At 41.7% G+C, this 27,457-nt stretch overlaps 3 protein-coding genes across 4 annotated transcripts in view; 2 read left to right on the top strand and 1 right to left on the bottom strand.

The window, feature by feature from the left end:
• The window catches only part of man2a1 (mannosidase, alpha, class 2A, member 1), a 50,473-nt gene extending 48,751 nt beyond the window's left edge, over nt 1–1,722 (top strand). Inside the window, exon 22 of the mRNA XM_048258885.1 lies at nt 1,541–1,722. Coding sequence (XP_048114842.1) covers nt 1,541–1,693 — 153 coding nt within the window. The 3' untranslated portion in view covers nt 1,694–1,722. The remainder of the gene's footprint in view (nt 1–1,540) is intronic.
• Nucleotides 1,723–4,920: 3,198 nt separating this feature from the next.
• tmem232 (transmembrane protein 232) lies at nt 4,921–15,310 on the bottom strand. 2 transcript variants are annotated; one of them, XM_048258979.1, is made up of 13 exons: nt 14,990–15,310; nt 14,780–14,891; nt 14,271–14,376; nt 13,915–14,072; nt 13,597–13,696; nt 13,305–13,426; nt 12,765–12,919; nt 11,724–11,850; nt 11,236–11,413; nt 9,323–9,489; nt 6,395–6,696; nt 5,984–6,059; nt 4,921–5,366 (listed from the first exon to the last, which is right to left on the bottom strand). In XM_048258979.1, exons 1-13 carry the CDS (start codon nt 15,127–15,129, stop codon nt 5,172–5,174), a joined length of 1,938 nt encoding a protein of 645 aa, XP_048114936.1. In that variant the 5' UTR covers nt 15,130–15,310; the 3' UTR covers nt 4,921–5,171. The 2 variants fall into 2 exon arrangements, with proteins under 2 accessions (XP_048114936.1, XP_048114938.1); XM_048258981.1 differs by having other exon boundaries at nt 12,765–12,916.
• An 82-nt stretch (nt 15,311–15,392) lies between these two features.
• On the top strand, nt 15,393–27,170 carry slc25a46 (solute carrier family 25 member 46). Its single transcript, XM_048258978.1, has 8 exons — nt 15,393–15,868; nt 19,897–19,939; nt 20,436–20,493; nt 20,884–20,961; nt 24,255–24,355; nt 24,603–24,659; nt 24,927–24,984; nt 25,490–27,170. Exons 1-8 carry the CDS (start codon nt 15,619–15,621, stop codon nt 26,117–26,119), a joined length of 1,275 nt encoding a protein of 424 aa, XP_048114935.1. The 5' UTR covers nt 15,393–15,618; the 3' UTR covers nt 26,120–27,170.
• Nucleotides 27,171–27,457: the final 287 nt, after the last annotated feature.

Here is a 27,457-nt window from a genome sequence, read left to right as displayed (position 1 = left end):
TGACCCATTTCACATCAGACTACACAAAAGTGTACCCTTGTCTCATACAGTAAGAGTAAAACATAATGATAGTCTTGCACACTGCACTGTTTGTAGCATTGCCCATGGCTGCAAAAGACTGCAAAAGACACACACTCTTGCCAAAGGACAAACGCGCGCACACACACACATACAGACACACACACACACACACACACACACACACACTTACCAAAGAACAGATACACGCACACACACACATATACACATGCACCCTTACCAAATGACCAATACAGACACACACACACACACACACACACACACACACACACACACACACACACTCACTCAAGGAAGTAATTGTGTTTCCATTTCCATCACCTTCGCCCTAATTACATCTGAAGTAGAGGGGGGAGTAGAGTGGAGGGGCTGTGAGGGCATCTCTCACACACTCCCCTATACACACACACACACACACACACCCTCAGTCTCTCACTGGGATCAGGGCAGCCAGGCAGGCAGGCAGGCGTTAGATGGTGCTCTCACACACTCCTCATTCCCAGCTCTCTCAGAGGTATACTTTACCCCAAAACATCACAACCACATGAAAGGAAGGCAAGGACTTGTGTGTGTGAGGGAGAGAGAGAGAAACCAGAAAGGGAGAGAGAGTGAAGTGTGTGTGTGTGTGTGTGTGTGTGTGTATATTTGAGGAGGGGCGGGTCAAGGGAGTTAGACACAGAATTCCCAAGATGCCTCTCTCCTCATATCCCATCTCCTCGGCTGTTTTGATGACACCGACCGCCGTGACTCGGAGCCCAGAATAAACACACGCTGGGGCCCCTGGGAGGGGGCCCTTTTCAGGGAAGAGGCCGCCCGCCACTGAACGCCTCCACTCTGGCCTCCCACCACCGAGACACTGGGAACCCCCTTGCACCACATATCGCTATTCCCCCATGCTGGCTCTATTTCCATAAAGCACTATGAATCTATGAATGGTGAATGAGCTGCATAGCTGTAGATGTCCTGTGGGTTGTGAAATACATTTGTACTTTGAGGAAAACAGACTTAACCAGCCAATTACATGCAGCGCGTGTATAATTGTGTTTTCAGAGCTGAGGCATGCGGTCGAAAAACAGTCACAGATGTACTATTGGGACACACACACACACACACACACACACACACATACAGACACACACCAAGGTTGTTGTGTGTGTGTGTGTGTGTGTGTGTGTGTGTGTGTGTGTGTGTGTGTGTGCTAATATGTGCTAATATTACATATGGAAAGCCATCACAACAAAGAAGTAACCGTCAGAAAGACATACACATGTGTGTGTGTGTGAGTGAGTATGTTTGTCTGCATGCATGGAAAATGGATGGATGGACGCATACATATTGACAGAGAGAAATAGAAGGATAAAAAATACCAGGAAAGAATGTAACTAATAAAGAAAGAGTGAGAAAGGGAGAGTGCCCCTGGCAGAAGGGCATGTCATGATGAGGCATGGTGTATTGTATGATCACTAAAGCCTAACATGTTTTTGTTTTTTTTTTTTTTCAGATCGCTGTGGACAAGCTGTTTGGTGAGCTGACGGTGCGGCGGCTGACGCCGGCGTCTCTGTCCCTGTTGCACAGCCCCGAGAGTGACCAGAGCTTGCACCAAATCACAATCAAGCCCATGGAGATCAGCACACACCGACTACAGCTCAGCTGAGTCTCTTGGACCTCCCCTGACCACCAGTCACCCCCTTTACTCCTTAGCCCTTCTTTCCTCTGCCTGACCGATCCAGCCTCTGTGCTGCCCCCCACCGGCCAATTCCCTAATTTCTCCCAGGCCCCCTGGCTTGACATCTCGCTGCTAGCCAACCAGAGCTGTCAAAGCCCTCAGATCATGTCAGTCACTTGTAAGCCCCAAGGACCTGCGGACGTTTGGTTAGAGACCCTTGAGCTCATGTGTGAGGATGGTTGAAGGACTGACCTGTGGGCTATGGAGGCCCACAAGGGACAAAAGATTTGAAATAGAAAAAAAAAAAAACAAGAGGGCTCACAAAAACACCACGCCATTGCCTTTGAGTGCAGAAAGACAGCGTGGCAAGAATCTTACATGGAGTTGTCCTTGTTGTGTCCACGCATCGAGAAAAGTGCAATATGGAAATGGCTTCTGAGAATCCCAAGTCCCTTCTCTCAGGTGCCTGTGCGAAGCACGATGGATGTTGGGTGTATGTGTTTGTGTGCTAGGAAGGAATAACTAAGGTGGTAATTTTTGTGTTGGTGAATGTATTTTATTTTTTCCTTTCCAAATGTGATTTCTTGTTTGTTTGTTTTTTCCCTTGTTTTCTACAAGGTATTGATTTATGGACAACAAAGTTGGATATGTCTTAAATTTACACAAAACTTTTGCCTAAATGATAAAACTGAAGTCTAAGAAATGTCTTAGGTTGCCACCCCCAAAGTGACTGTACAGTGTTTCTTAAAAAAGAGGACAGAGTGATTTTGTGTGAGAATCACGAAAGATTTTGAACAGGACTAAAAAAAAAAATTCCAAAGTTATTATCCAAGGAAATGTGCCTTATTTTACACTTTCATATGGGGTGCTGAGTGTGTTATGTTCGCTATGTGATGCCCTAATGCCGTGATGGATATTTTTGCGTTCTTTGACATGACATTTTATATGAGTGTAGTTGTAAGTGGTTGCAGAATCTTATCTAATGAGTCTGTAATGATTATGGGTCTATTATTGTGACCCAAATGTCAGCTGAATTGTCTCTGAAGCTACTCTCGGTCTGTTTGGAAACTGGTCATGCAAACAACATGGCCAACATATCAACCATCACCATGCTGCCATTATTTAACACATAATTACACCTGGAAAAAAACACATCAAGAGTGCTGTCTGGCATTTAAGCACATAACAAAAAAGAAGCGTGTACTGTCACTACTAATCAGCTGATAGTCCACATCAGTGCAACTGTCCAATAGAAAACTCCATCAGGAATTCACTGAATCATTAGCCTGACGAGCCAGACCCACATTAAAATGTAGGGTCTGGGCACTCACCCGTTCGCAGTACTCAGTCCGAGGGGCAGGATAATCGGTTGTCTTTCAAATTCCCTCTGCACGCAATAGGACAGTGCTGAGTCCCATACGTTTTCCCACCAGCGGAGCTAGTTGGCTAGTTCAAACTTTTGCCAACTTAAAACAAGCTTAACTCGTGTCACACTGTTGGCCAACAGCAACATCCAACAGCAACATTTGTTTTCAAGTAGCAGGGAATTCAAGCCAAACAGTTGCAACTCTGCCATCAATCATTATGTTAAGCCCGCCTAACGACTCTATACATGATTTGATTGGACTGATAGAAGTTTAATTTTTCGAGCTCACAAGCCAACGGAGAGTTGCTAAACTAGCCCTGGAAGCAAATGTAATTGGCTGCCGCTAAGGTGCGTCTAGATTTCTAGGCTACTGAATCATACCAACATCCACGTCAAATCGTGTTCCCAGTAGCAATTCATCGTAGTGTTCCTTGAGCCAGATTTAAGTGGCTATGTCACTTTACACCAGCCAAGCAGTCAAAAATTCCCCCCAGACTCATGGCCAGTGAACTGACTTTCAGACATACATACATAATTATATGCAGAGAATGTGTGGGCAACTATGCAAGTCTGCCAGTTGACCTGCATCCACTGATCCTAATACTGGCAACAAGCTCATCATAACAAGCGTCTTGCCACACTTTGCATTTCAGCAGGAATGCCTGATTGCTTGATTTTTTTTTTAGTCAAGCACTGTAGATGGGACAGTAGTTCATGGAGTGACCAAAAAGAGGAACCTGATCGTGAGCATGTCTAGAGGACGAGTGAGAAGCTGCACCAACGTGTGGTGTGTGGTCCAGTGCAATCACTTTTCTTTTTGTTGGAGGATGAAAGATTTGCTGGTCCAGTTGATGCTGTGATGTGTGCACTTCTTCACGTGCTTATTTCATAGTTTTTCATTATTTCAGCTAAATGTGGGAGCCGTTTTTTTTTTTTTTTCCCCATGCGTGTGTGTGTGTGTGTGTGTGTGTGTGTGTGTGTGTGTGTGTGTGTGTGTGAACATCATCTGAATTATGTGAGCTGGTTCTGGCTAAGTCCTGTTTGCAACGTCTGGTGCACACCATTCCGAATTCCTTCGTTTTGTGCCCTATTCTTATTTCCACTAGAGAAAGGCTAGCCGAGTAAGAAATAAAGAAATTACATTTGATGTTGCATTGATCAGTCTTCATTTTTATCCCGGCCAGCAATAATAAAATAAAAAAAGGTTTTGATGGATTTTTGGAATGTGTCTATGTATGCACTCACATGTGTGTGTGTGTGTGTTTGTGTCTATCTGTGAGTGGGTGTCTTTTCTACCTTGTCGGCTGTTGAGTCAAATTTCATCTTTGGAAAATTCAGTTTAAATGTAATATAATGGAAGAATAAATTTGAAAGGAAACACCCAGAGCCTGTCTATGATCTCTGTCCTTTGAACCAAAGAGTACTGTTGATCTATGGGATAAAGCCTAGCGCTCGTGCAAAATCTCAATCACCAGATCCTGTTGCATGAAAGAGCACTAACAGGCATGGGTCGGTTCAAGGGATTGCTTTTTAAATCACCGTAGATTCATCTGTCATCAAAAATAAAGGTTCTTTAGTTTGACCTGTCAACCACGTTAATGATTGAAGAGATTAAACGAGGAAAAAATACCTCTGAAGCTGTGCTTCTAGTTCGTTCCAAACAATATATGATTTGTTTTATCCATAAACACTGGAACCTGAGATATCTGGGAAGAGTCATCCGAGTGAGAAACCACATGATCACAGGCATTTTTTTCTATCATCTTTTAAATCCTCTGATGCGGTGTAGGGTGTAGTTGTTTATTGGCCCCCGAAAGAAAAAGTCAAACTCTTTTATTGGATAAATTGAATTTTATGCTTTTTTTTTTTAGACCTTAACAGCAGAGCCTGGTCATCATTGTGGAAGAATGAGTTGTGATTAGCAAACCAATATCCTTTCTACAATCAGTAATCAGTCAGTGATTTAACAAGGGCAAGATGGGGAATCTCAATCAGAGTAATACAAGACCACTGAGGCAAACAGGATACTAAATATTTCTATACAACAACTAAAATAAAAACACTGCTCAATCAACTCAAAACTCAATCAACTCTGCAGTTTCAGTCTTGTATTTCTGCACAGGAGGTGGTCTGGAACGACACAAGCTCATATGGTTTTGTGTTCTTTCTCAGTATCTCTTTTCGCCTCCTCATGATGCCTTCAAACTTCTCCAACACTTCTTTCTGGTGCTTGGCCATTTCTTCCTTTTCAATCTCCTCTTCCTCGGCTATTTTGATTTGCAATTCTTTCTGCCACTGCAAGAGAATATGAAACGTATCACTTCTTTATAGCTTACATCAGTTCTCAAATTGAGATCTTGCACAAGTAATCAGTGACAATGCCGCTTTGGGATGTTTCATTCACTTCTATTAGCAGTGAGACCTGAAAGCTTTACATTCAGAGAGTCACTGAAAGTCCAGACTCTGTTAAGATCTCTTTGAAAATCCAGACACATCTACTACCATGTGCAGCAATGCTTTACAGGGTACTCTGGAAAACCATGCGAATGAGCTATGAGCTAGAGTGCCCAGCGGGGTCATCTTCAGGGAGAAGTGTATACCAGAGAAGCTCTCTCACTCCCTCCCCTACCTGCACAAACTACAGGCTCAAAAGTATTGCTAAGTATTACATTTTGTTTGCGTAGACACACAGCATATGTGCAGGGAAAGACCAAATCTGAGGTATTTTCTGTGACTACTACCAGGAGGCTCTCACGACCATGTCTGTGTTGAACTGTACATTGTCTTCACTGAAAGTCCAAGCTGTACATTTTAATCACATTTACTTTTAACATTTGGCAGACATATTTTATCCATTTTTATTCAATCTTTAACAATTGAGAAACTTATCAAGCTAAGTTAGGAGTCCTCACCTGATCCTCAATGACTTTCATCAGATCTGTGTCTGTACGGCTCACAAAGTCCACACGAGCTTGTTTCTGACTTGATCTGAAAGATATCAAATGAGGGGTTGGAAGAATAAAACTAAGACTTAATAAATAACATAAGCGACAAGGTAAGGCAGTACCACAATTATGACATGGAAACGAATATTTCCTAATCAACATGAGGGTAACATAAAAGGAATTGGTGAGATTTTAATAATAATAATACTAATAATAATAATGCATTTTGTTTGTAAAGCACCTTTCAAGACACCCAAGGGGATTTATTTTGTGCACAATCTCAGATTTTTGTTGTTATTTACAGCACTGCATTGCAGCATGAAAGAAGTACAAAAAACAGCTTCTTCTTAGCAGATCAGAGGGATGAAATGTTATCACCTTGGTGTCTGACGTCCACTTTCGACCTTTGGAATAACTGGCACGGGAGTCTTGACACGGCTCCTTTCAGATAAGGCCCGGTCTCCTCTAGATTTGGACCTCGGGTGGATGCGCTTCTCGGGCGCACTGTAGAGCTGGGAGTGGATGGAAGGCTCGTGGGGAGTCGCAGGGAGGTAGAGGTGGGACAGGAAGTGAGCTAGCCGAGAGGAAATAAGGTGCTCACATGGCAGGACAGCCGGAGAGCTGGGTGGACTCCATGCTCCGTCAGGTTGTGTGGGAGTTTTTACAGCAACCACCCAGGCCTAGAACAAGGGCAATGTCTGTCACATTGAGTCATATTTCACTGCATTTTACATCAGTTTTTATCAAGTAAAGACCCTTTATTCCAATTTCATGTTTTCATTGCATTTCATACCAAGTTTATAAAGACCCTTTATTCCAATGTCATAATTTCATTGGATTTTATATCATTCCAATTTCCAACTGTCATATTTTCATGACTTCATGTAAATTCTATCAAACATTTTAAGGGGTACAGTAAACTGTACAGACGGTGCATTTCGGTGCCAGTCATTCCTGTATTGGGGATTTTATGACTTTATTACACTAGAATGCTACCACCAATTCTGTTAACAGTTATTTGACCCGTAGGATTCTTACTAGGAATACTATGGGATATAAAATAAAAAAACACACGCACATACATGCACATACATATAAGGTGATTTCTTAAGAGATACACTCCTGCATCTCTTTCCATATGTCTACATTCCCTTACTTGGACTTAAATATAAGCCATTCTGTTAGCACTTTATTACACAATATTAAAAAATGCTCCCCTTGTTACCGAAGTCTGACTTACAGTGCATAAGATGTATTTATCCAAGAGGAATGTATGAGTGGTATGCTAGTATACTTATTAATATTTTAATTAGTTTTGTGCAACTTGCAAGCATTCAGACAGAGATAAATGAAGACTTTCAGATGTAAAACAATTGCTCATTGGTTTGTAGTATGTGCTTTAATCTTGCCTGCCTGGAGTAACTAATGAGATGAGAAAAGCAAGCTTGTCTCTCACTGAAGTACCCACGACTTTGCCTCCACACATCTCTATATATTTACCTCATCTACTTTAAAATAACAACCTTTAAAGGCTTTTTCAGCAGTACAGCAAACAAGACATCTCTACAAAGGCTAGAGGTCAAGGACAGAGAGAATCTGAAAACACAAAACCACAGGCGACTTCAACTTTGAAGAAGCGATTCACCTGTCCCGCACAGACAAGAAGGGAACTTTACGCATGGAAGCGAAGGACACTTCATTTGACTTCCTCGATTAAGATGGAATGAGGGCCAAGTCCACGTTGCCATAGACCAGACAGTGATCAATTTCAAGGCCTCACAAAGGAAAAGCAAGACAGAGAGAGAGAAAGACAGAGTCCCCATCGTAGGTGGTTCACCTTGAGAAGTTAATCACATTCTGTTCTTGTGTTGTCTTCAGTGTTTTTTATTTTCTCTTTTTTCCCCTTTTCCATTTCTTTTCAGTTATGTAAAGGAGTGGTTGGTGAGCGTACTTTTATTTTTTGAACTCGAACAATCATTCTCTTCACAACCTCACATGAAAGAGATATCAGCCCTGCCTCCATCAACTGCATATCTGCCGACTCCAAACCACATCCAGACCTGATCGGTCCCCCACAACTGGGCCAGACGTGGCCTGCATCTGGCCCACGCTCCCTCATTGCTCCCTCAGGCGATGCCCTCCCAGAGGCCTTTGTCTGCCCACCAGAGCAATCATCTGGGTGACGCGTCGGTCTTTGTTTCCTGGCTCAAACCTGTGATTAGCCGCCCTACTTTTCACAGAGTAGAAAATTTCACCCCTTTGTTCGTCGAGTGCCATGGCCATCCTCTGTATGCTGGCCTCATGAGAACAGGTTGATCCCTCCCTGAAAGCTGTTTTTTTTTTTTTTTTTTTAGGCGTAAATGCAGGTTAAACAGAGGATGCTGATGTCTTCATCTCCTCATTAGGTTTAGTGAGAATTGTTTTGTTATATATTAGGAGTGGTGAAAAGCAAAAAAAATACTCTTGTCGCTTAAAGGATTAGGCACATTTCCAATCAAAATGGTTTGTCACATGGATTTTGCCTCATAAATATAACGCTGTGTTTTTCATATATGAAGCCTTCTCAGTACATCAATACATGCAACAACGTATTACAAAAAATCATTTTTCAAAGATTGCAAGTAATTCTTTGACTTGATGAAGCTGAATGTTAACTCAGTAGAAGGCAATTTCATTCCTCTGCTCAAGTATTTCACAATCTGACCTGCTTTGAGGTCAGAAAGTGTTGTGTTGATTGAAACCCTGATTTTCTTGGCATAGACTGCCTTTTCTACAGATGGTGTTTGGAGAACTACAGGACATTCCAGTTGGCTTTTGAGTTTACAGTCACAAGAATGAAGAGCTGCAGTCTGCACAACAAGCATAATTAATAATGCTTTCTCACTAAGAAGGTGCTTGTTAAAAAAAAAAAAAAAAAAAAAACACTTTTCAAAGTTCTGTGCCTTTTCAACATTTTCTTTTTTAACTACTGCAAATCAGGAACTATTCAACAGTATCTGGCAAAAAGTAAACATTAATCACGGATCATATCATCAAGACCTGGAAATAAAACCCACAACCCCAACACATATTACAAAAACTGAGCACTCATTCGGCATCATACCCTCTGTGCACCATTTCCCCATATAAACACTATAAGGTTGTCCATATAAAGACTACAAGGTTGTTAACGCAATAAGGTTGTATATATAAACGCTATAAAATCGTCCATAGAAATTCTATAAGGTTGTCCTTATAAACTCTATAAGTTCTTCCATATTAACTCTATAAGGTCTTCCATATAAACTCTGTAAGGCTTTGCTGTACCTCTGAGAGTGTCATGGCCGTGTGGACGCGCTGGTCCTGCTCGTGGCTCAGCTGTTCCTGGAGGGCCAGCCAGGCGGCGTTCCTCAGGCCCCCCTCAGCGTCCCGGCACACTCTGGCCACGGCCTGCACCGCGCTGTAGCGTAGCCGCCAGTTGCCCTCCTGCTCTGCTACAGACACAAAGCTAACATGTGAACACATACACATCATACATACACACACAATAAACACACACACACACACACACACACACACACACACACTGCTCATACTCTGTGCAGTGTGTGCCAATATATGCTATAACCTTTGGAAATCCAGTCATAAAGGCATACCTTCATATGTTTCTGTGTGTGTGTGTCTATATTCATGGAAGATGGATGGATACATATAGACAGAAAGAAATGGAAAGATAGACAATTTCAGGAAAGAATATAACTAATACACAAAGAGTGTGAAAAAGAGAAAGTGCACTTGGCCCTGCAGTCTAGACCTGCAAGAGGGGCATGATTAGTTGCCGCAGAGGTATCAGAGTAGAGTTATGACTTAACAGTGCAGGAGTGTACCACTCCAGGAGGAGATTTTCTGGCAGCCCTCTGTAGAACAGGAGACCACTCTTAACATTCTTCAAATTGAGAAATACCCAGTATGTAGTGTCTTTACAGAGGGGGTATAGCCGTGGCCTACTGGCTAGGGACTAGTCACCGAAGGGTGGCCGGTTCGATCTCTCACTGGTAGGAAAAGTGTGGGCAGGGGGAATGGTTGAATTCTGCTCTCCCATGTCCACATCAACAGCTGAGGTGTCCTTGAGAAAGGTACCCAACCCCCAACTGCTCCCTGGGCACTGCAGCAGTGGCTGCCCACTACTCTGTGTTTGTGGTTTTCACTCACTGTGTGCTGTGTGTGTGTGTGTGTTCACTAATCACGGATGGGTAAAATGACCTATCTATCTACGTATCTGTCTGTCTGCCTGTTTGTCTTGAGAGATACACAGACATTTCACTGTGCAGACATTTCACCTTCGTGAAAAACTGGCAACCCTCTTCACACACACACACACACACACACACACACACACACACACACACACACACACTCACACACACACACACACACACACACACACACACACACACACACACACACACACACACCCCACCCTCTCCCCTCCAGTCTCCGTTATTGATTCCTGAGCGCCTGATGAGGTGAGAGGCGGTCTCCGTTGCACCAGGTTGCTTCACTCCAGAGAAAAAAAGAGATGCGAGTAATTCCCCTCTCTCTCTCAGTCTCTCTCTCTCTCTCTCTCTCTCTCTCTCTCTCTCTCTCTCTAATCTTACTTATCAGCGAGTCCAGTGCCCAGGAGAGTGGAGGACAAGGTGAGATCCATTTAAAATGCCTTGATATCGGGCCAATGTCATTGGTGCTGATGAATGTAAATAAAGCTGGAGCATGACAGATGATTTGCAGACCTGCCCAGGGGAAGGGAGGCGCAAAGAGGGCAGCTATGCTGAGGTAAAACATAAGGTAATAATAAGAGGACTTGAACAGGTAATAATGTTATTTCACAGGTGGGCTTCAAGGACTCCTCAAAAACTTTTAGAGACAGAGAATCTTCACTACTTTGGTGGTACACTAGGTGAGATAAGTTACTCTTCTTATTTCTCATCCTTGGTGTGAACATTGTACACATTCATAGGCAGTAGATTTGTCCAATTGTTGTGTTTTTAGTTGTAACTGTTACTGTACTGAGAAAGTACAGGCAAAGAACTGTTAAGTCATGGAACCCGACCAACGTTGAACTTATATTGATGCAATGTGCTTGTAGGAAGGTTACAAAACACATTTGAGGCTATTGAGTGATTATAGGGTCCGCTTGTTGTTGTCCAGCCTGCCTGCCTGTGTTTTGTTAATGCACTCACATAGATTGAGGAGAGATAGCAGTCCTCCGGCATCTCTGTTCCCAGGCTGGCTGGCTTGTCCCGCCAGTGCCACTTTCTGGATCTCCGCACTTTTGCTCTGCAGGCAAATGTCAGCCAACGCGCTACAATACACATGCTCCAACTGCCAAGGCCAGGCACCCCTTGGCGGAATCCCACCCTGTAAAATCAGAACATATTGCCCCAGTATCAAACCACGTGAGGATAAACAAACCAGCATGCATAAACAAACAAACAAACAAACACACACACACACACACACACACACACACACACACACACAAACATACAAACAAACAGCAGGCAGCACTCATCTGAGCTCTTGTTTTTGCTTGTGCAATTTCTTGGAAAACGGCACTTGCAGCTGACTCAGCAAAAGGCTCTGGCAGCCCCCTGATGTCAGCCGTGAGAGGACCAGCTGGTCACACAGAGCCGCGAGGAAGGCACGGCACCTGCATTAGCATCCTCACCTCCTCCGCTCTCTCCTCGCCTCCCTCCTGCCTCCGCCACACATGAAGGCCCATCAGGGCCTGCAGGCACTGCAAGCTGGTCTTAGCTGCCTCACCGAGCACCAGGAGTCCCAAACTACTGTCCACCCTGAGACAAAAGGTCAGTCATACAGACGTTTGATGAGACATCAACGGCAAATAAACAAACAAACAACAGATGTCCACATGAGAATCACCCCAATTGAGACACATGTGGTTTCAATCTACACTAGAACATCATATTATTAAGTAATCCTGGATGCCATAAAGCCATGCAGGTTATATTACAGTAAGAGGCATTGGTAATTCTACTGAGAAAGAAAGATCCTGTTAGATTCAGTGCTCTTTCTCATCCACATAGATAGATAGATAGATAGATAGATAGATAGATAGATAGATAGATAGACATATTACTTTATTATTACTATATTACTTTATTCATCCCCAAAGGAAAATTATGGTGTTAGAGTAGCAATTAATAATATTAACATATATCACACACACACACATACAAGTCAAAAGTAAATATATTAAGGACAGTTTGCAATTGATTGTAAACTGTCCATGGTCTCTCAGAATATGATTCTCCTCTCGTGGCACAAAGGGGAGTACATTGTTATAGAAGTGGGCAGGAATGACTTTCTATAAATGCATGTAACCTACTTTGGACTAGGGTTGGAGTTACTTGTTGAAAGCACCTTCAAAGAGTACTTTGACCCAATCTAATGTGTATCATGAGAAACTGACTATCATACAACATAAGGTAGAAGGCTTGGTTTAAGGAATCTGGGGCCTTCAATGTACCATATATTGTTGTGTTAATGACATGGACTATCGCACAGGCAGTTTGTGTGGTAAATTTCATTCTTCAAGTAAAAGTAGCAAAGGTGGTAACATTAAATAGTTTACCACAACCAGAGAAGAAAAAAACACGCAAAGTTTGTCCAAATTTCCACCTCTGCAAATATTGGTACAAATAAAAAATAGTATTCATTCTAGTCATGCATCCTAGTCTCGACTCACCAGTTGTCTTGCAGCATCTGGTCCCTGTGCAGGATGAGGTGCTCCACCACATTGGGCAGTTGAGGGATGCTGTGCTGCTCTGAGTACCAGCAAAGCAGACAGTCCCACAGGACATGGCTCACCTCGTACTCCTGAACCACTGTTGCACTGACCTGCTTGTTACGACTTACAAATTATTACTTTGCATTACTGCTTAGAGTGTTTTTTTGCCACACAAAGTATCTGGCTAGTCCTTACTCAGATTGTGTTTGATTAGTGAACATCGGTAACTATGTAATTCTATACAATTTAAATAAAACCATTCTAACATTTGTTCTGTAGTATTGTACAGTGCACAACGAATCATCCAGATTAGATTTCATTGGCAGTGTTAACTGGTTAATAAAGCAGAATGTTCCAATAATTCATTTTGAAAGCTTGTTGTTTGTATTCATTGCTTCACACTGTGCATGTTGCAAATGTTTCGGAGACATTAGGACTGTATCCCAAAGTTATACTGCATTGCAGAAAACCTTAAATGAACCTCCTGAAACAGGATACCTGATCTGAATCCTGACCGCTGGTTTCACTTCCACATATTATCTGTCCGACACTTAGCATGAAGTGCACGGCAAAAGAAATGTCCGGAAACTGATGATAGCATGCCTCACAATGTGACAGAGCTGAAGGAAGAAAATAAGAAAATAATAGATCAATTTTATCCTCAAAAATAACCTTCCAAACTATGTGAAAAAAGTACAATCTGGTTGAAGAAATTAATCATTTCATGATTCATGTTTGACACATTTGTCCACCAGAGTTTGAGAGAATCTGGCTGATCAATTTGTAATACCGTTTAGAAAACTGTGAAGATGAGCTCTACTTCTCTCATACCCAATCAAGTCTTCTGACATATGGAAGAGAAACAGTCTCAGAAACACCAAATATCCAAGCTGTTAAAAAAAAGGTGGTAAACATGCTCATAAAGAGATGAAAATATGCTCAACAAAGATACATTCATCCAGTTCATTCTGGCTACTATGTTTGAATTAAATCTTTGTTAAGAACATAAAAAGGTTGTGCTTAGATTACATAAACAAAGTCTCAGACAGTATATGGAAATATGCTATAAGGATGAACTGAAACTAGACACAAGGCATGGGAGGAAAACCTTAAGCAACTTCATTTCACATGTGTACAGATTAGGTTTGGATGACGCATCGGACCACACAGAGTACAGCACTGACTCTCCCAGGTAGAACAGAACAGTTATCTGGTCGGTCTGCAGTGGTGCCTGATCCAGAGACACCAAAAGGGCATCCAATGCAGCTACACACGGAGAAGAAAAAACACTGATTATACTACCACCAGTGATTAAATTTGTGATCCAAATGATATGACAATTAACGAAGCTAAGAAGATTCTGTTTGGCTTGAGGTGTCAACACAGATGGTCACCTAATAGTTCCCACAATCTCTTGTCAGTCTACTGTGTCTGTGTCAACTTACAGTAAGGCCATCTACCCACCATTTTGTATTTGTCCATTACACAAGCTCAACAAGAGCAGCTCTTTCCAGGCAAGAGGAAGTTCAACATGGTTCCCTTCTCCCATGGACTTTAGTCCGGCTCGAAGCTGTTAAAGAGTCAAGAGTTTGCTTGAGGTCAATGGTGCAGCCAGGATAAGTAGAGAAAGATGTATGCCTCCCCCTACTGGGCATTCAGTAAGATCATGACTCTTAATGCCTTGAACCAGTCCTGCTGAGAGGTAACTATAGCCTATTAGAGGCATCTGTAAATATCCATGAGGTTTCATGCTTAAATATTGTCATCTAAAAGTGTGTCTAAAAATGAAAGTCTGTCATTATTTTCCATAAACACATTTAAAATGAGTTTTGGATGATTTTTGTAAGTCTGTTTTTCTTTTCTTTTTTTACATGGTCAAACCAATGTCTAGGATCATCCTAACAATGATAGCCTACTAAACATGCCAGCCAGGCCTACGCTGGCTACATAACTGTCTTCCCCCATCTTATTACCTTGATGCCACTGAGAAGTTGGTTGGCAAGTTCAATGTACCGTTCTTGTTCCTCACCCGACTGGGCATGGTTGAAATGTACAATAAACTCTTCTGTTACTTCAAATGGGTTTCTAAAAAAATGCACATGCAGTTGTTACTCAAATTAACCACTAGCCATCCATCCAAAGGTTGCATTCCAAAAGGTAGCCTAGCCCACTAACACACTGACTTGGTTGCATGAAAACTCTTGTTGTCTGTAACTTCTCCAGAGACTTCTGACCTCCTGATGAGTCGTTCTTGGAGCTCCTCTTGGTGTGTTTGGGAAATTAATGCCAAACTGTGAACAACTTGAATTTTCCTTATTGGCATTTTAAACGTTTGGTTTACCGCGTTAAGTTGTGATAGTGTTGCTATAACATCTCACATTCGAACTTTTAAAAATGTCCATCGGGAATTAAACAAACATAGCCTAGGCTACTACAAGCTTGGGCAAGTTACATTTTATGAACTCCCAGTGTGAGTTTTCTTCTGGCTATGTTGCTATGGCCACGAGAACGCGTAGTTGTGCTTGCCTTGATGCGCTTGTAGATTTAACTACATGTCCCAGACTGCACACGGTTTGCACACGGAAACAGGACAGAGCTTCCGGTGGTGAAGGTTCACTGCTGTTGCGTTGTTTTGCTAGCTAGCTTGTTGGTTTTCTCTGAATACACAGTCCCACTTTCATTTTAATCAGCAGTGGCAGGTTATTAGATTTTTTTCAATGGTTTCCTTTTGTCCTGTGTAGCTTATGCTACCGCGTGGAATATAATAACGATATTTCTATTTATAATCAGCGTCACTTAGCATTTCTTCAACATGACTTCTCGGCGACCTGATAGCTTTGACGGCTTAGGTTACAGGGGAAGGGAGGATCCGTCATACGGTGGGGGCTACTCTGGAAGGTCATTCAATAATGCATCTAGTGCTGATCTGCAGCACTGGGTCACGACCCCCCCTGACATCCCAGGTAGCCGAAATTTGCATTTCGATGAACGCACACCACAATTTGAGACGGGCCCTGCTCCTCCGGGGTCAGACGATCCCCAGGCAGCTGCTCCACCATCCGGTAGGTATTATGCGAGAGATGAAACATGGTGCTTTCGATAGGTAGCCTACAGCTAACTAAGTAAGATATGAATGTAAATTCATAGAGCTCCATTTGCATACAGCTTTGGAGTGCATGCAAAAACACTTCAGAGCGATCGTTGTGCAAAGAACGCAACTTGGAAAGGCTATGTTTTCGCTGCACATTCTTCTGCACCTGCTACCTGCTTCAAGCTGTTTAATTCCAGCACAACACAGTAGCCTATCCAAGTGCACCCGGCTTCCAAGCCTTAGGTTCTGCTATAGCCTAGGCTACTACACTATCTTTAAAGAAGTCTTAGGCCTATTACAATGACCCCTCCTATTAACCCAAACATGTTTGTTTCTAGAACATGTTTGTTTCTTTTGTTTTAGAAGTTTCTATCAAGCTTTTTAAATGGTCAAGTTATCTCAAAGTATGGCATTTGCAATAGAGCAGATAGAGTATGCCAACATATGCTCCATTATGAAGGGCGATTCTGGCAAAGCTTCAAGAATGTTTTTCATTAGTATCCTAATAATACAGACAGGGTAGACCAGTTTTCTCAGCAGCTCAGAATAAAGTGATAGTCTTAAACAATTAATGCGCAAAAGAAACAACACAAGATAAAAGTAAAACTTGCAGGAATGCACTCAAACTCAGGACCATTGTAACAGTATCGATCCAGTTAACTCCCAAGTGGAAAATGCTATTACATTTACAAATAGGTAAGGGCCCTAATTTGAATGATTGGCAAAGTGCAAGTCTTAAATGGGAATTCTGGTGATTGTTCACATACCGGTAGATCTCCGTTTCTCAAGGTCACAAAGTACTCAACAAACAATCGACTTTGCCTAGCTCAAGTTGCTGCAGCCAACAGCTAAATCAACCAGGCACCTACATCACTACACTCTGGGGGCATGCTGTAGCCACCTGGCTGCTTTGATTGATGAGTCTGCTCAGTGGGCCCACATATCACACAATAGCTAGCTCATGCACAAGAACTTTGATTGTTGATAGACTTTGCACTTTGCCTGCCATTTCATTTAGGGCCCATTGTTGGTGAGTCTTTGCTCAATTTGTTTTTCACAAGTCAGTCTTAGCTGCTGTTTGTTTCCCTGTTTACAGAGAGTTTCTACTGTACAACATGCACTGAATAGACAGATAGAAGACTGTGAGGAAGAACTAGGTGAATTAGACACAAACTGCTTTGGATTAGAATGGCCAGCTGAATCATTAATAGCAAAGTATTCACTGTAGTAATCCTACCATGGTCATCTTGCTGCATTCTTTTAAAATGAGTGGTAACATTGAGACTTGTATAAGATAGAATCAATGTTTTTGTGTCGTGTCATTGTTGAAAATAAGTCTGAATAGCTACATCTTCAACTGACGGTTAACTAGAAGTGTGCATTACTGTGCACATTCCCTATATGCAGTGTATACGCACAACCAGCGTATCGTCAGACAGAAAAAAATCCCTGCACCACTCCTTTTTTCAGGGAATGCAAGCTTGCATCGTATCATTGATTCCAATTCAATCCAAGCGGTCTGCTTATCAGGGATAAGGGGGCAAGTTCCCAGAATTGAGCTCTGGTGGGTTTACAAGGACAGTTTAAATTCCGTTTCCGATTAAACTATTCCGATTGAAAAATTTGTGCCATCTGTTTACATGGGGTACATTCTATTCCGATCAGGTGCAGTAGGCAATCCGATTAGATTCAAGATTAGATTAGATTCAGCTTTATTGTCATTGTGCAGAGTACAAGTACAAAGCCACAGATCACAAGACACAGATCTGGGGAAGGATAAAACATTTATGCGCCATTGAAAGTGCCCAAGAGCATGGTAGCCTCCATCATTCTCAAATAGAAGAGATTTGGAACCATCAACAGTCTTCCAAGAACCAACCCAGCCAAACTAAGTAATAGGGGACAAAGGGCCTTGGTCAGACAGGTAACCAAGGACCAAATGGTCACTATGAGACCCAGAGTTCCTTTGTGGAGAGGGGAGAACCTTACAGAAGGACAACCATCAGTGCAGCACTCCACCGATCCGACCTTTAATGTAGAGTGGCCAGATGGGAGCCATTCCTCACTAAAAGGCACATGACATGCTGCTGGGAGTTTTCCAAAAAGTACCTGAACGACTTTCAGACCAACGAAGATTGAACTATTTGGCCACAATTCACAATGGTGTGCATGGAGGAAACCAGGCGCTGAGCATCACCTCATTAATAACATCTCTACACTCAAACACAGTGATGGCAGCATCATGCTGTGGGGATGTTTTTCTGCGACAGGGACTGGGAGACTAGTCAGAATGGAGGGAAAGATCGATGCTGAAAAATATAGAGCAATACTGAGTGAAAACCTTTTCCAGAGTGCTTTTGATCTCGGGCTGTGGCAAAGGTTTGCATTTCAACAAGACAACAACCAAAAGCATACAGTGAAAGAAAACACAGGAGTGGCTTCGGGAAAACTCTGTGAAAGTCCCCGAGTGGCCCAGCCAGAGTTCGGACTTGAACCCAATAGAGCATTTCTGGAGAGACCTGAAAATGGCTGTGCACCGACGCTCTCCAACCTGGTTGACCATAAACGATTCTGCCAAGAAGAATGGGAGAAACTTTCAAAAGAAAGGTGTGTCAAGCTTGTTGGATCATTCCCAAGAAGACTTAAGGCTGTCATTGGTCAGAAGTTGCTTTAACCAAGTACCAAGTGAAGCGTCTGAATACTTACGTAAACGTGATATTTCAATCTTTTATTATAAGTAAATTTACAAAACACACCAAAAATGAGAAAATGAATTGAACAGATTTTAAGATGTGTCTGAAAACTTCAAAGGATCTCAACTTTCCATATGCACTGAACGCAAACTGAATTGTCAGTCAAGTCACAGAGATTCAGAAAAGCAATGATTTTATCAGAGTTAAGCAGTTACAATTTGTTGGGATGTCAATTTGGTTATATCTGCAATTTCAGCTACTTTTGTTACCTCAGAGGTATTTCCACCGAAATTTGCTTGATGGTGTCATCACAAAATGTGCTTGTCATTTTAACCTCTTTCTTTGACCTCTTTGTACCAATGGTGTTCAATAAATTAAATTATGCCGTCATTGAGTGAGTCGCTCTTTCCTCCTCCAGTGTATTGTAAGACATAAACAACAAATTGAAAGCTCAAACAAAGCAAGTGGCTTTCTGGCTTTCCCCTTACGTACACACAGGACTCACAGTATTTGCTTTCTAAGACAAGATATTATCTCCAAAGACAAGACATTACCTTTTTTCAGTTTGGCACTGTTCCACCACATTTCAATGCCCACGTAGAACAAAGTGAACATTATCTGTTCAATCAACATTTCTTCCGATTGACTACTGGTAGTTTGACAGTAAATCTTCCAATTTTGAGAACTGAGGTGAAAATATTAGGCACTGGGAACCACATGAATCTGATAACGCATGTTTCCTTTGTAGACAAATACGTAGGCTCCGTCCCATTCAAACAGATTTCCACTTGGGCCGAAAAATCAACTGGGTTCATCACTGCTAATCTATTAGGGTGGGGCTTTATATGATGACAGAAAGAGGTGCACTGTTGAGGCACTTTTGTTAACAACCAGAAACTTTCTGATGACGTCAATAATAAATGACAGAATCAGAAGTATAGCAAATACATCTTTCTTGTAAGTATGATGATTTAACCTCAGATTAAGGTGAACGCTACAAACACATCAGGTGATTCAAGATGGTCAGCTTATAGTAGAAGCATTTACACACTGATGCTTTAAAAATAAAATGCTGGCACCATATTTCATGAACTGAAATTAAAGATTGTATAATTTTTCCATGTTTACAAAAAGCATATTTCTCCCAATTATTTGACTGATTCCACAGTGTTTGCAATTTTTCCTTTGAATCTTTTGGCCTACAAATGAATCTCGGCTATTAATGCAATATTTAATATATTTTCATATTTAGTATTATGTATATGATTTAATTTCCAATAATCTAATTTCGCTTTTACTGTTTTAGAGCAATTAAACAGATTTGCTGGATTTGGCATTGGACTCGCAAGGTGAGTTGTTTATTTCTATAAGTTGTTTATTTAATTTAAGTCTGTATTTGATAGACATACCATCTTACCTTTTCAAATAAAATGTTATATTCAAATGATTTCACAGTCAAAGGTGCAATATGTACTAGTGTTTCATTATGTTTGTCTTCATCATGTTCGTCTACCATCATAATGTCACACTGGAAGAGCAGTGATCATTTAATCATACCATAGATCCCACTGTCCTGATTCTTTTTTCAGGTTTATACATTTATTTTCAAATATATGGGGTCCAATTTCAAAGTTAATGTAAAAAAAAGCCTGAAAATGAAATTTGCGAAACATATTTTAATTATGCTTTCAGAATGTTATTGAATGAGTAGAACTATTCGTATTTTCTTTACAGTAAAACCGTATTGTCATTAGCCAGTGTTATTATCTATCACTAGACTTTGCATTAAAGATATCATGTTCTAAGTGTGCTTTTTATTCACCCTTCTATCAATTTTTTATTCAGCCTCTTTACAGAAAATGTCCTGGCTCATCCATGCATTGTATTTCGTCGCCAATGCCAGGTAAGCATCCTTACACCCCAGACTACCCACATAGCAGATCACAAAATTATTATTATGTTTTTAGCTTGTGCATGACCCAAAATCCAAACTATATGTGTCCTTCACAAACAGTTACACTGATTATAGTGGAAAGTAATTGTTTTAAAAAGGCATTCAGAACATGTTTGGTGATGGTGGAGGTTACTGTCCAATTTTTATAACAATTCCAGTGGTAGTAAATGGTTCCTAGAGTGTTGATGAGTACATATTGTGAGTACATATTATTGGATAAACTCTGTTTCAGAGGTGGGTAAACTGTGTTTACTTGCGTTTAGCCTCCACTACATCCCTGCTCCCTGTTAGAGGTTTAGGGCATCACCCATTTCCACAATGTTTGTTTTTTAATTGCAGGTTAATTATCACGCACGGAACTATCATCTGTCCCCCTTTACTGCGGTCAGTGTGATGTACAATGTCACCAAAACTCAGGTAATTATACACCACAGATTTGACACTATGACGTTACCAAAACACACATAGTTAGACGTATAAAGATGGATTGTCCAAAGCACTCTTCAAAAAAAGTTTAAAAAGCTTTAATAAATAGGCTTAATCATAGTTGATCATGTTAAAATTGCCAACATGTTTCGGCCTTGGCTAGGCCTTCATCAGGGCAAAATCCATTACAGGGAAGGTGTGAGAGGTAAGATAAGTCAGCTGTTTTACTAACACCAGCTGACGTGGGCGGAGTTAGATAATTACAATCAGGTCTAGATCTTAACACATTATCACATATACATACAAACAAACACTGGGTGGGGTCCATATTAATTCATCAACATAGTAATGTAATTAAAAAGAATTATTCCATTGTGCTCTCGCGAGAACTCTGGATTTCCAGGGTAGTGTAATACACTTGTGAAAGAAAGATATGCAGCTTTCAAGTGACAAAAACTGCAAATTCCTAAGTTCACATTAAAATTGTTGGACATGAAAGGCCACATGGACTACAAACAAACTACAACGTGACGACAAAAGTGATGACGAGCCCCTAACTGGGCAACTCTGTTAGCAAAATCTAGCCCCAGTTTCCGACGTCTGACTCACACATTACATGACGTGAATGATGCGGAATGATGATGTTTCATGATGATGATGTTTTATGTCATGAACGCTAGGTATGTACCGGGGCGGGGGCATGCGTCACCCCTGTCACGAGTGACTTTGTTGATATAAACACTCGACCTGCATGTGCATGTGATGGAAATCCAGGTGCTGAAAGCAGGTCCGTAGAAATGAAATAGAACTTGGGTAGTTAAACGCCACACATTTGTCCATCATGGCGCCATGAAAAATTTGGGTAGTTAACCATTAGAACCCTAGACAATTTTAAGGGCATTTTCACTACCTTTAGTTAGAAGCGTTTATCCTGGTCATTGTAAGTGCCATACACAATGCTATATATTGTTTTTTTCAGCAGAGTCTAGGATACCCAAATCTGCAATTTCTTGTATTAATACTGGCATTGATTTAATTTTGATTTTTGAATAATAAAAATACAAAAAGCGTATCATAGAAATTCTTATATGTTGACATGTATCTCATGTGTAGGCATGGTTCGAATTTCGTATTGGGGTGGTCCGACTCCCCTAGATGAGACTTGGACCCTCCCAAATGGGATGAAAATAATAGTTTGGGGGGTACTGAAATTTTTTTAATAAAATTGAATGTTGTCCTATATTGCATGTAATGTATTACCATCACATACCAACAATTCAGGATATAATCTAATGAAATACGATTTTCAAACCCTTACCCCCATTGGGCTGTAGACTACCATTTCAGTTAAGACTGTGTTCTTTGCTATGATACAATACTGACGAATTAAAACAAATGTGTAGGCTGCAAACGCCTGATATACGAATGGATTGACAAGTGGTGGCCAACTGGCCATACATTTGTCTAATATTTTACTGCCTTTGTAACATATTGATAGCCAACCTTAGAAAAACATTGAGTAGCAAGATCGCTATGGTTTAAACGGAGGTCTCCCTTCCACTCAGCGGCCATGACCATCGCTGCTGTTAGCTTAAAAATCAGGCCTACAATCTCACGCCATAGGAGGAGTTCCATAGATATACTGACATGGGGAGAGGTTTAATGATTTTATTAATTTCATTCTTAATGTCTTAACAAGAGGGAATCTGCACTAATATTCAAGGAATTTCGCATGTAGATGGTTCTCAACCTTTTTTAAGCAAATGTCCATACACCCATAATTGCAACGTTACCTGCAGTTTGTTTGAAACGCTAGGTGAACATATATTAATCAATTGGACCTGAAATGTCTTTCCTCGTTGCCATTATTAGAGATCAGCCTTTCTTAAAGGCGTATTGCTGCACAAACGTTTTGTGATAGAACACCAATGAATGTCGCAGATTTTCACAAATCAAATGTGGCAACCCTAACTGTGGCGTGCAATTTTACGCACGGGGCGCAGCTTGAAACAGTGTTTACCTAAATTCAACCCTTCCCAACGTGCAAGATATATTGTGCTTGCTAGTATGATTACAGTAGTTTCTTTTAACTTGTCGACCAGCCAGCCACGGTCATACTGTATGACCTATATTTCGAAGGAAAATTGACTGTGAACCACTACACTGAACTACACTGTGTGTAGGCCAGACTGTCCTGAATCTGGCAATATCAGAACCATGGTGGAGGGAGACTTTGGGGCTGAGCAATTTACAGACATATGTGGTGTGTGCCTTACAGAAATAAATGCCATTTTTTTTATTTAGCAATGAAAAATGACCTTTCTGCGCTCCATATCTGTGACACAAACTGATCTGACCTGACTTGACCCGAGTTTGCGTATTAGCCTGTGTGTGCACTCATGATGATTCTCTACAAAAACTTTTTACTGCATTGCCATGAACAAAGTATAGGCAAAAAAGGTGTTTCTTTGTCAAACAAATTGGGATGCAATGTGAGCCTTGAATTGGATGCCATAAAGGAATTTGCTAGGATCTCTCAACTGGATTATGAACATGCTTTGCCATAGAGAAACACATGATAACGTTGGATTATAAACATGCATTGCCACAAAAACACACAAAAACGTGGGGTAAGTCGAGCTATATGAAGTTATTATTTTGCTGTCACTTCGTCTGTTTTATAACCCAGAAGGATGTACTTGGTATCAAATGGTAGCTCTGTGTCTCCTCTTTCATCTGACATGCGTGGCATATATATCCGATCACGGGTTCTCGAGCAATTCAAACGAGAGTAAGGTGAACGCAGAGGAGTATAGACTATAGATATGATGCAATTTGATTTAATTTCATGATTTCTTTTCATTTTCATACTTGATTGTAGTGCGTAGTCTCGTTGGAAAGCCCTTCTTCAGCTCTGTCACGCATTAAAGGTTTCAACTTGCTGCGATGGACAGTTCCGGAGCAATGTAACAGAGAAGAACGGGTGTGCTTTTTGACGCACTTTGCGTCAATTGGGTTCTGAGGGTTAAATGCCACAGATATGTACATCATGTGACATGGTTGCATCAGACAATTTTTCTCTGTCTTTTCTGTATATTACTCCTATGTGCTCTATGCACTTTTGTGTTATTGTATTGTATAGTATTGTATTGCATTCAACTAAATATATTCAATTGTACGTTCTGAAGAACACTGTTAAACTGGAGCCATGTCATCTTGTTCTACTATATGCATATAAAATGGCTGGTGACAATAGTGTGTACATTTACTTTTTTCTCCAATAGGGTCCAAAAGCTTTATGGAAAGGAATGGGCAGCACTTTCGTAGTACAGGGAGTTACTCTGGGAACAGAGGGAATCATAAGTGAATGCACTCCCTTACCAAGGTATTGACAGACTTCCATATTGTATTTGCCCTTGCTCTGGGATTTTCTGTTTCAGAAATACAATACTCACAATAGCCATTTTTTTTCTTCTGTTTTGTCATGTAAGAAGCCCAAAAACAAATCTGATTAAAAAAAAAAATATATATATATATATATATATATATTTTTTTTTCTCTCTAACTTAAGGACCTTTCGTGTCCATTTGTCAGACCAATAGAGATTGTAATCAGTGTTTTTGCATTCACAGAGAATTGTCCCACAAGTGGAACCCCAAGCAAGTTGTTGGACACCTCGTGCTTAAAGGGTAATTTCCTTGGCTTTACTTGTGATATGAATTGACTCCTGACCTTAGCACTCACACATGGAGTTTGCTAAAAAATAACTTTCCATACTCAAATAGAAAGTTAAAATGGTCAGTGTATCAGTTTTTTCACCTTTCTGCAGAACTGGGCAATTTTACGAGATCTGTGTGTGTGACCTTGGGGTTTTTTTCTCCAAGTTTATCAGATTTATTGTCATGCTGGATTGCATCTGTGATTATGGTTTGTTTTATGTTTTTTTTTTCTCTCAGTCTGACGTACGTTGTTGCCATGCCTTTCTACTCTGCAAGTCTCATTGAGACTGTTCAGGTCAGTATTCAGTGAAATATGCCTTCTGATTAATGGTCAATAGCAATATCATCAGTCCCCAAAAAATGCAAGTGCTTTGGGTCCTAGTTCATGTAATTTCAGATATACACAGGAGAGGTGTTAGATTCCTTGTACTGTTGGTAGGGGATATCCTACAGTGACCAATCCAATCAACAACCAAGATTATTTAACATTACACAACACAGGACACAACAATGATGCATGGCTGTGACGCCCCTCATTCACGGTACCACACACACTGTCAGTAGCCTGAATGGCAAACCAAAGCAACAAAAGCATCTACAAAGCAACCTTTCTATGCAAAAAATCAGCATCATTTACAGAGCAGCCTTTGTGAGCATTGCTCTGGAGTTATCAATATGCACCTTCCAAGCACGTGTTTTGCTGAATTAGGCCCACAATAATGAACTTATTTGCTGTGTGTGTGTGCGTGTGTGTGTGCGTGTGCGTGTGCGCGTGTGTGTGTGTGTGTGCGCGTGTGCAGAGCGAGATCATTCGGGACAACCCGGGCATCCTTGACTGTGTGAAAGAGGGCGTGGGCCGGGTCATGGGCCTCGGCGTGCCGCACAGCAAGCGCCTGCTGCCCCTGTGGGCCCTAGTGCTGCCCACTGCGCTCCACGGCATCCTGCACTACGTGGTCAGCTCCGCCGTGCAGAAGCTCGTGCTGGCCCTGCTCCGTCGCCGCCGCTCCCCCTCCTCCTCGCCGTCCGCCGCCTCCTCCTCGCCGCCACTGTCCCCGTCGAAGAGCAACGGCGCCCCGGGCCAGACGGACGCCGTGCAGAGCATGCTGGACGCCTACTTCCCCGAGCTCATGGCGAGCTTCTGCGCCAGCCTGGTTGCCGACGTGCTGCTGTACCCGATGGAGACGGTGCTGCATCGGCTGCACATACAGGGCACGCGCACCATCATCGACAACACTGACCTGGGCTTCGAAGTGCTGCCCATCAACACGCAGTACGAGAGCGTGCGCGAGTGTGTTGGCGCCATCCGCCGCGAAGAGGGCACGCTGGGCTTCTACAAGGGCTTTGGCGCCGTGCTGGTGCAGTACTCGCTCCACGCCGCCGTGCTGCAGATCACCAAGATGATCTACTCCACCCTCCTGCAGAACGCGTGAGAAGCGGAGAGACGAAGGTGGAGGTGGAGGTTGAGGTGAAAGAGAGAGAGTGAGTGAGCGAGAGAGAGAGACGAGACGAGAACAAGAATGTGTCAAGACAGACACAGTGCGGTACGCACCCACACACTTGGCACATACAGAGAATATGCAGATGTTGCCTCCAAAGTTTACCTTCTTAAACACCAAGACACTGTCTGAGCGCGATTCCACTGAGTGTGTGAAGGGGGTGTTATTATTTGTTGTTGTTGTTGTTGTTTTTTTTCATCTTGGCTTTGATTGGTGATGGGTTCATTCCAGATGAGACTCTTGATGTGAATTCTTCATTTGTGCGTACATGTAATTTTCAGGAAATGAAGGTATTCAACTAATCCACATGCACATGCACTGGTTGAAGTTTAGAGGATGCTTTGTATCTGCAACACTGGCTCTGATTCCAAAGGCACTGACTCAATGCATGACCTCTCCAGTTAAATATCTATATCTAAGTAATATGGCAAATCTAAAACCTAACAAGTCCACCAAAACTGGAGTATATGTGCTCTCAATGTATAGCCTTGGCTCTTTTGACCCTTTCAAACATATATTGCTCTGTAAATTGTCTTTCAACACTGACCACATACACATGCTTTCTAATCCTCCAGTCTTTTCAGCAATGTCCTCTTTTTCCTCTTTGATCTGTTTGGAGTGAATGTTGCTTTTGGGTTAGATGCGTGCGAACACTTGAGAATGGACCGTGCCAATTTGCCCTAGATAGATTTGTATACAGATTGTACAGAAAAAAACTATATATACGAATAGTGTAAATGTCTTTAAATTATTATTTGCACCTTAGTGGAAATGTGTGATAAGTCAAGTTGTCTAAATGTGTTTGCATCCACAAGGATTTGTGTCAGACCTACTTGTGTCAAATAAAAATGTATAACATGCAAAGATGGAATAAAGCAAACTAAAGCACTTCTTAGAGATGGGGTTTGGCGTTCTGTGATGTTAAAAGTGAGACACTGCACAACCCCCCTCTTGGTGAGAAAGAGCTTGTTTTTTTAGTCATTCATTCATTTGTTTGTTTCTTTTCCTTAATTGTATTTCATGCCATATGCACTTCTATCTTGATCCTGTTATCTTTCTTCGGGTAGAAACTGAGAGGTAACGCCTGTGGGAGGTTTCAACTCTCCACTTACTATAGATCTGGCTTTACAGATGTTGGGGATTTCTACATTATACTTTTATCTGGTTAACATGGAAATCATGGTTTAGGAGACAGCCCCTTGCTCTCATTTGCAGATACATTATGCCCTTCCATCTGCAGCAATGTTTAGTGATTAACATCAGCATTAAAGT

Source organism: Alosa alosa, chromosome 12 (assembly GCF_017589495.1).
Source record: "Alosa alosa isolate M-15738 ecotype Scorff River chromosome 12, AALO_Geno_1.1, whole genome shotgun sequence".
Classification (NCBI taxonomy): Eukaryota; Metazoa; Chordata; class Actinopteri; order Clupeiformes; family Clupeidae; genus Alosa; species Alosa alosa.
This window is presented reverse-complemented; position numbering and strand designations above follow the sequence as displayed.

Coding starts and splice junctions, on each gene's coding strand:
- slc25a46 (XM_048258978.1), top strand. CDS start 15,619: ATGACTTCTCGGCGACCTGATAGCTTTGACGGCTTAGGTTACAGGGGA. Junction 19,940..20,435: donor TTTGGCATTGGACTCGCAAG/GTGAGTTGTTTA, acceptor TTTTTTATTCAG/CCTCTTTACAGAAAATGTCC. Junction 20,962..24,254: donor ACAATGTCACCAAAACTCAG/GTAATTATACAC, acceptor TTTCTCCAATAG/GGTCCAAAAGCTTTATGGAA.
- tmem232 (XM_048258979.1), bottom strand. CDS start 15,129: ATGCCAATAAGGAAAATTCAAGTTGTTCACAGTTTGGCATTAATTTCC. Junction 14,892..14,989: donor AAGAGTTTTCATGCAACCAA/GTCAGTGTGTTA, acceptor GCATTTTTTTAG/AAACCCATTTGAAGTAACAG. Junction 5,367..5,983: donor TGAAAGTCATTGAGGATCAG/GTGAGGACTCCT, acceptor ATTCTCTTGCAG/TGGCAGAAAGAATTGCAAAT.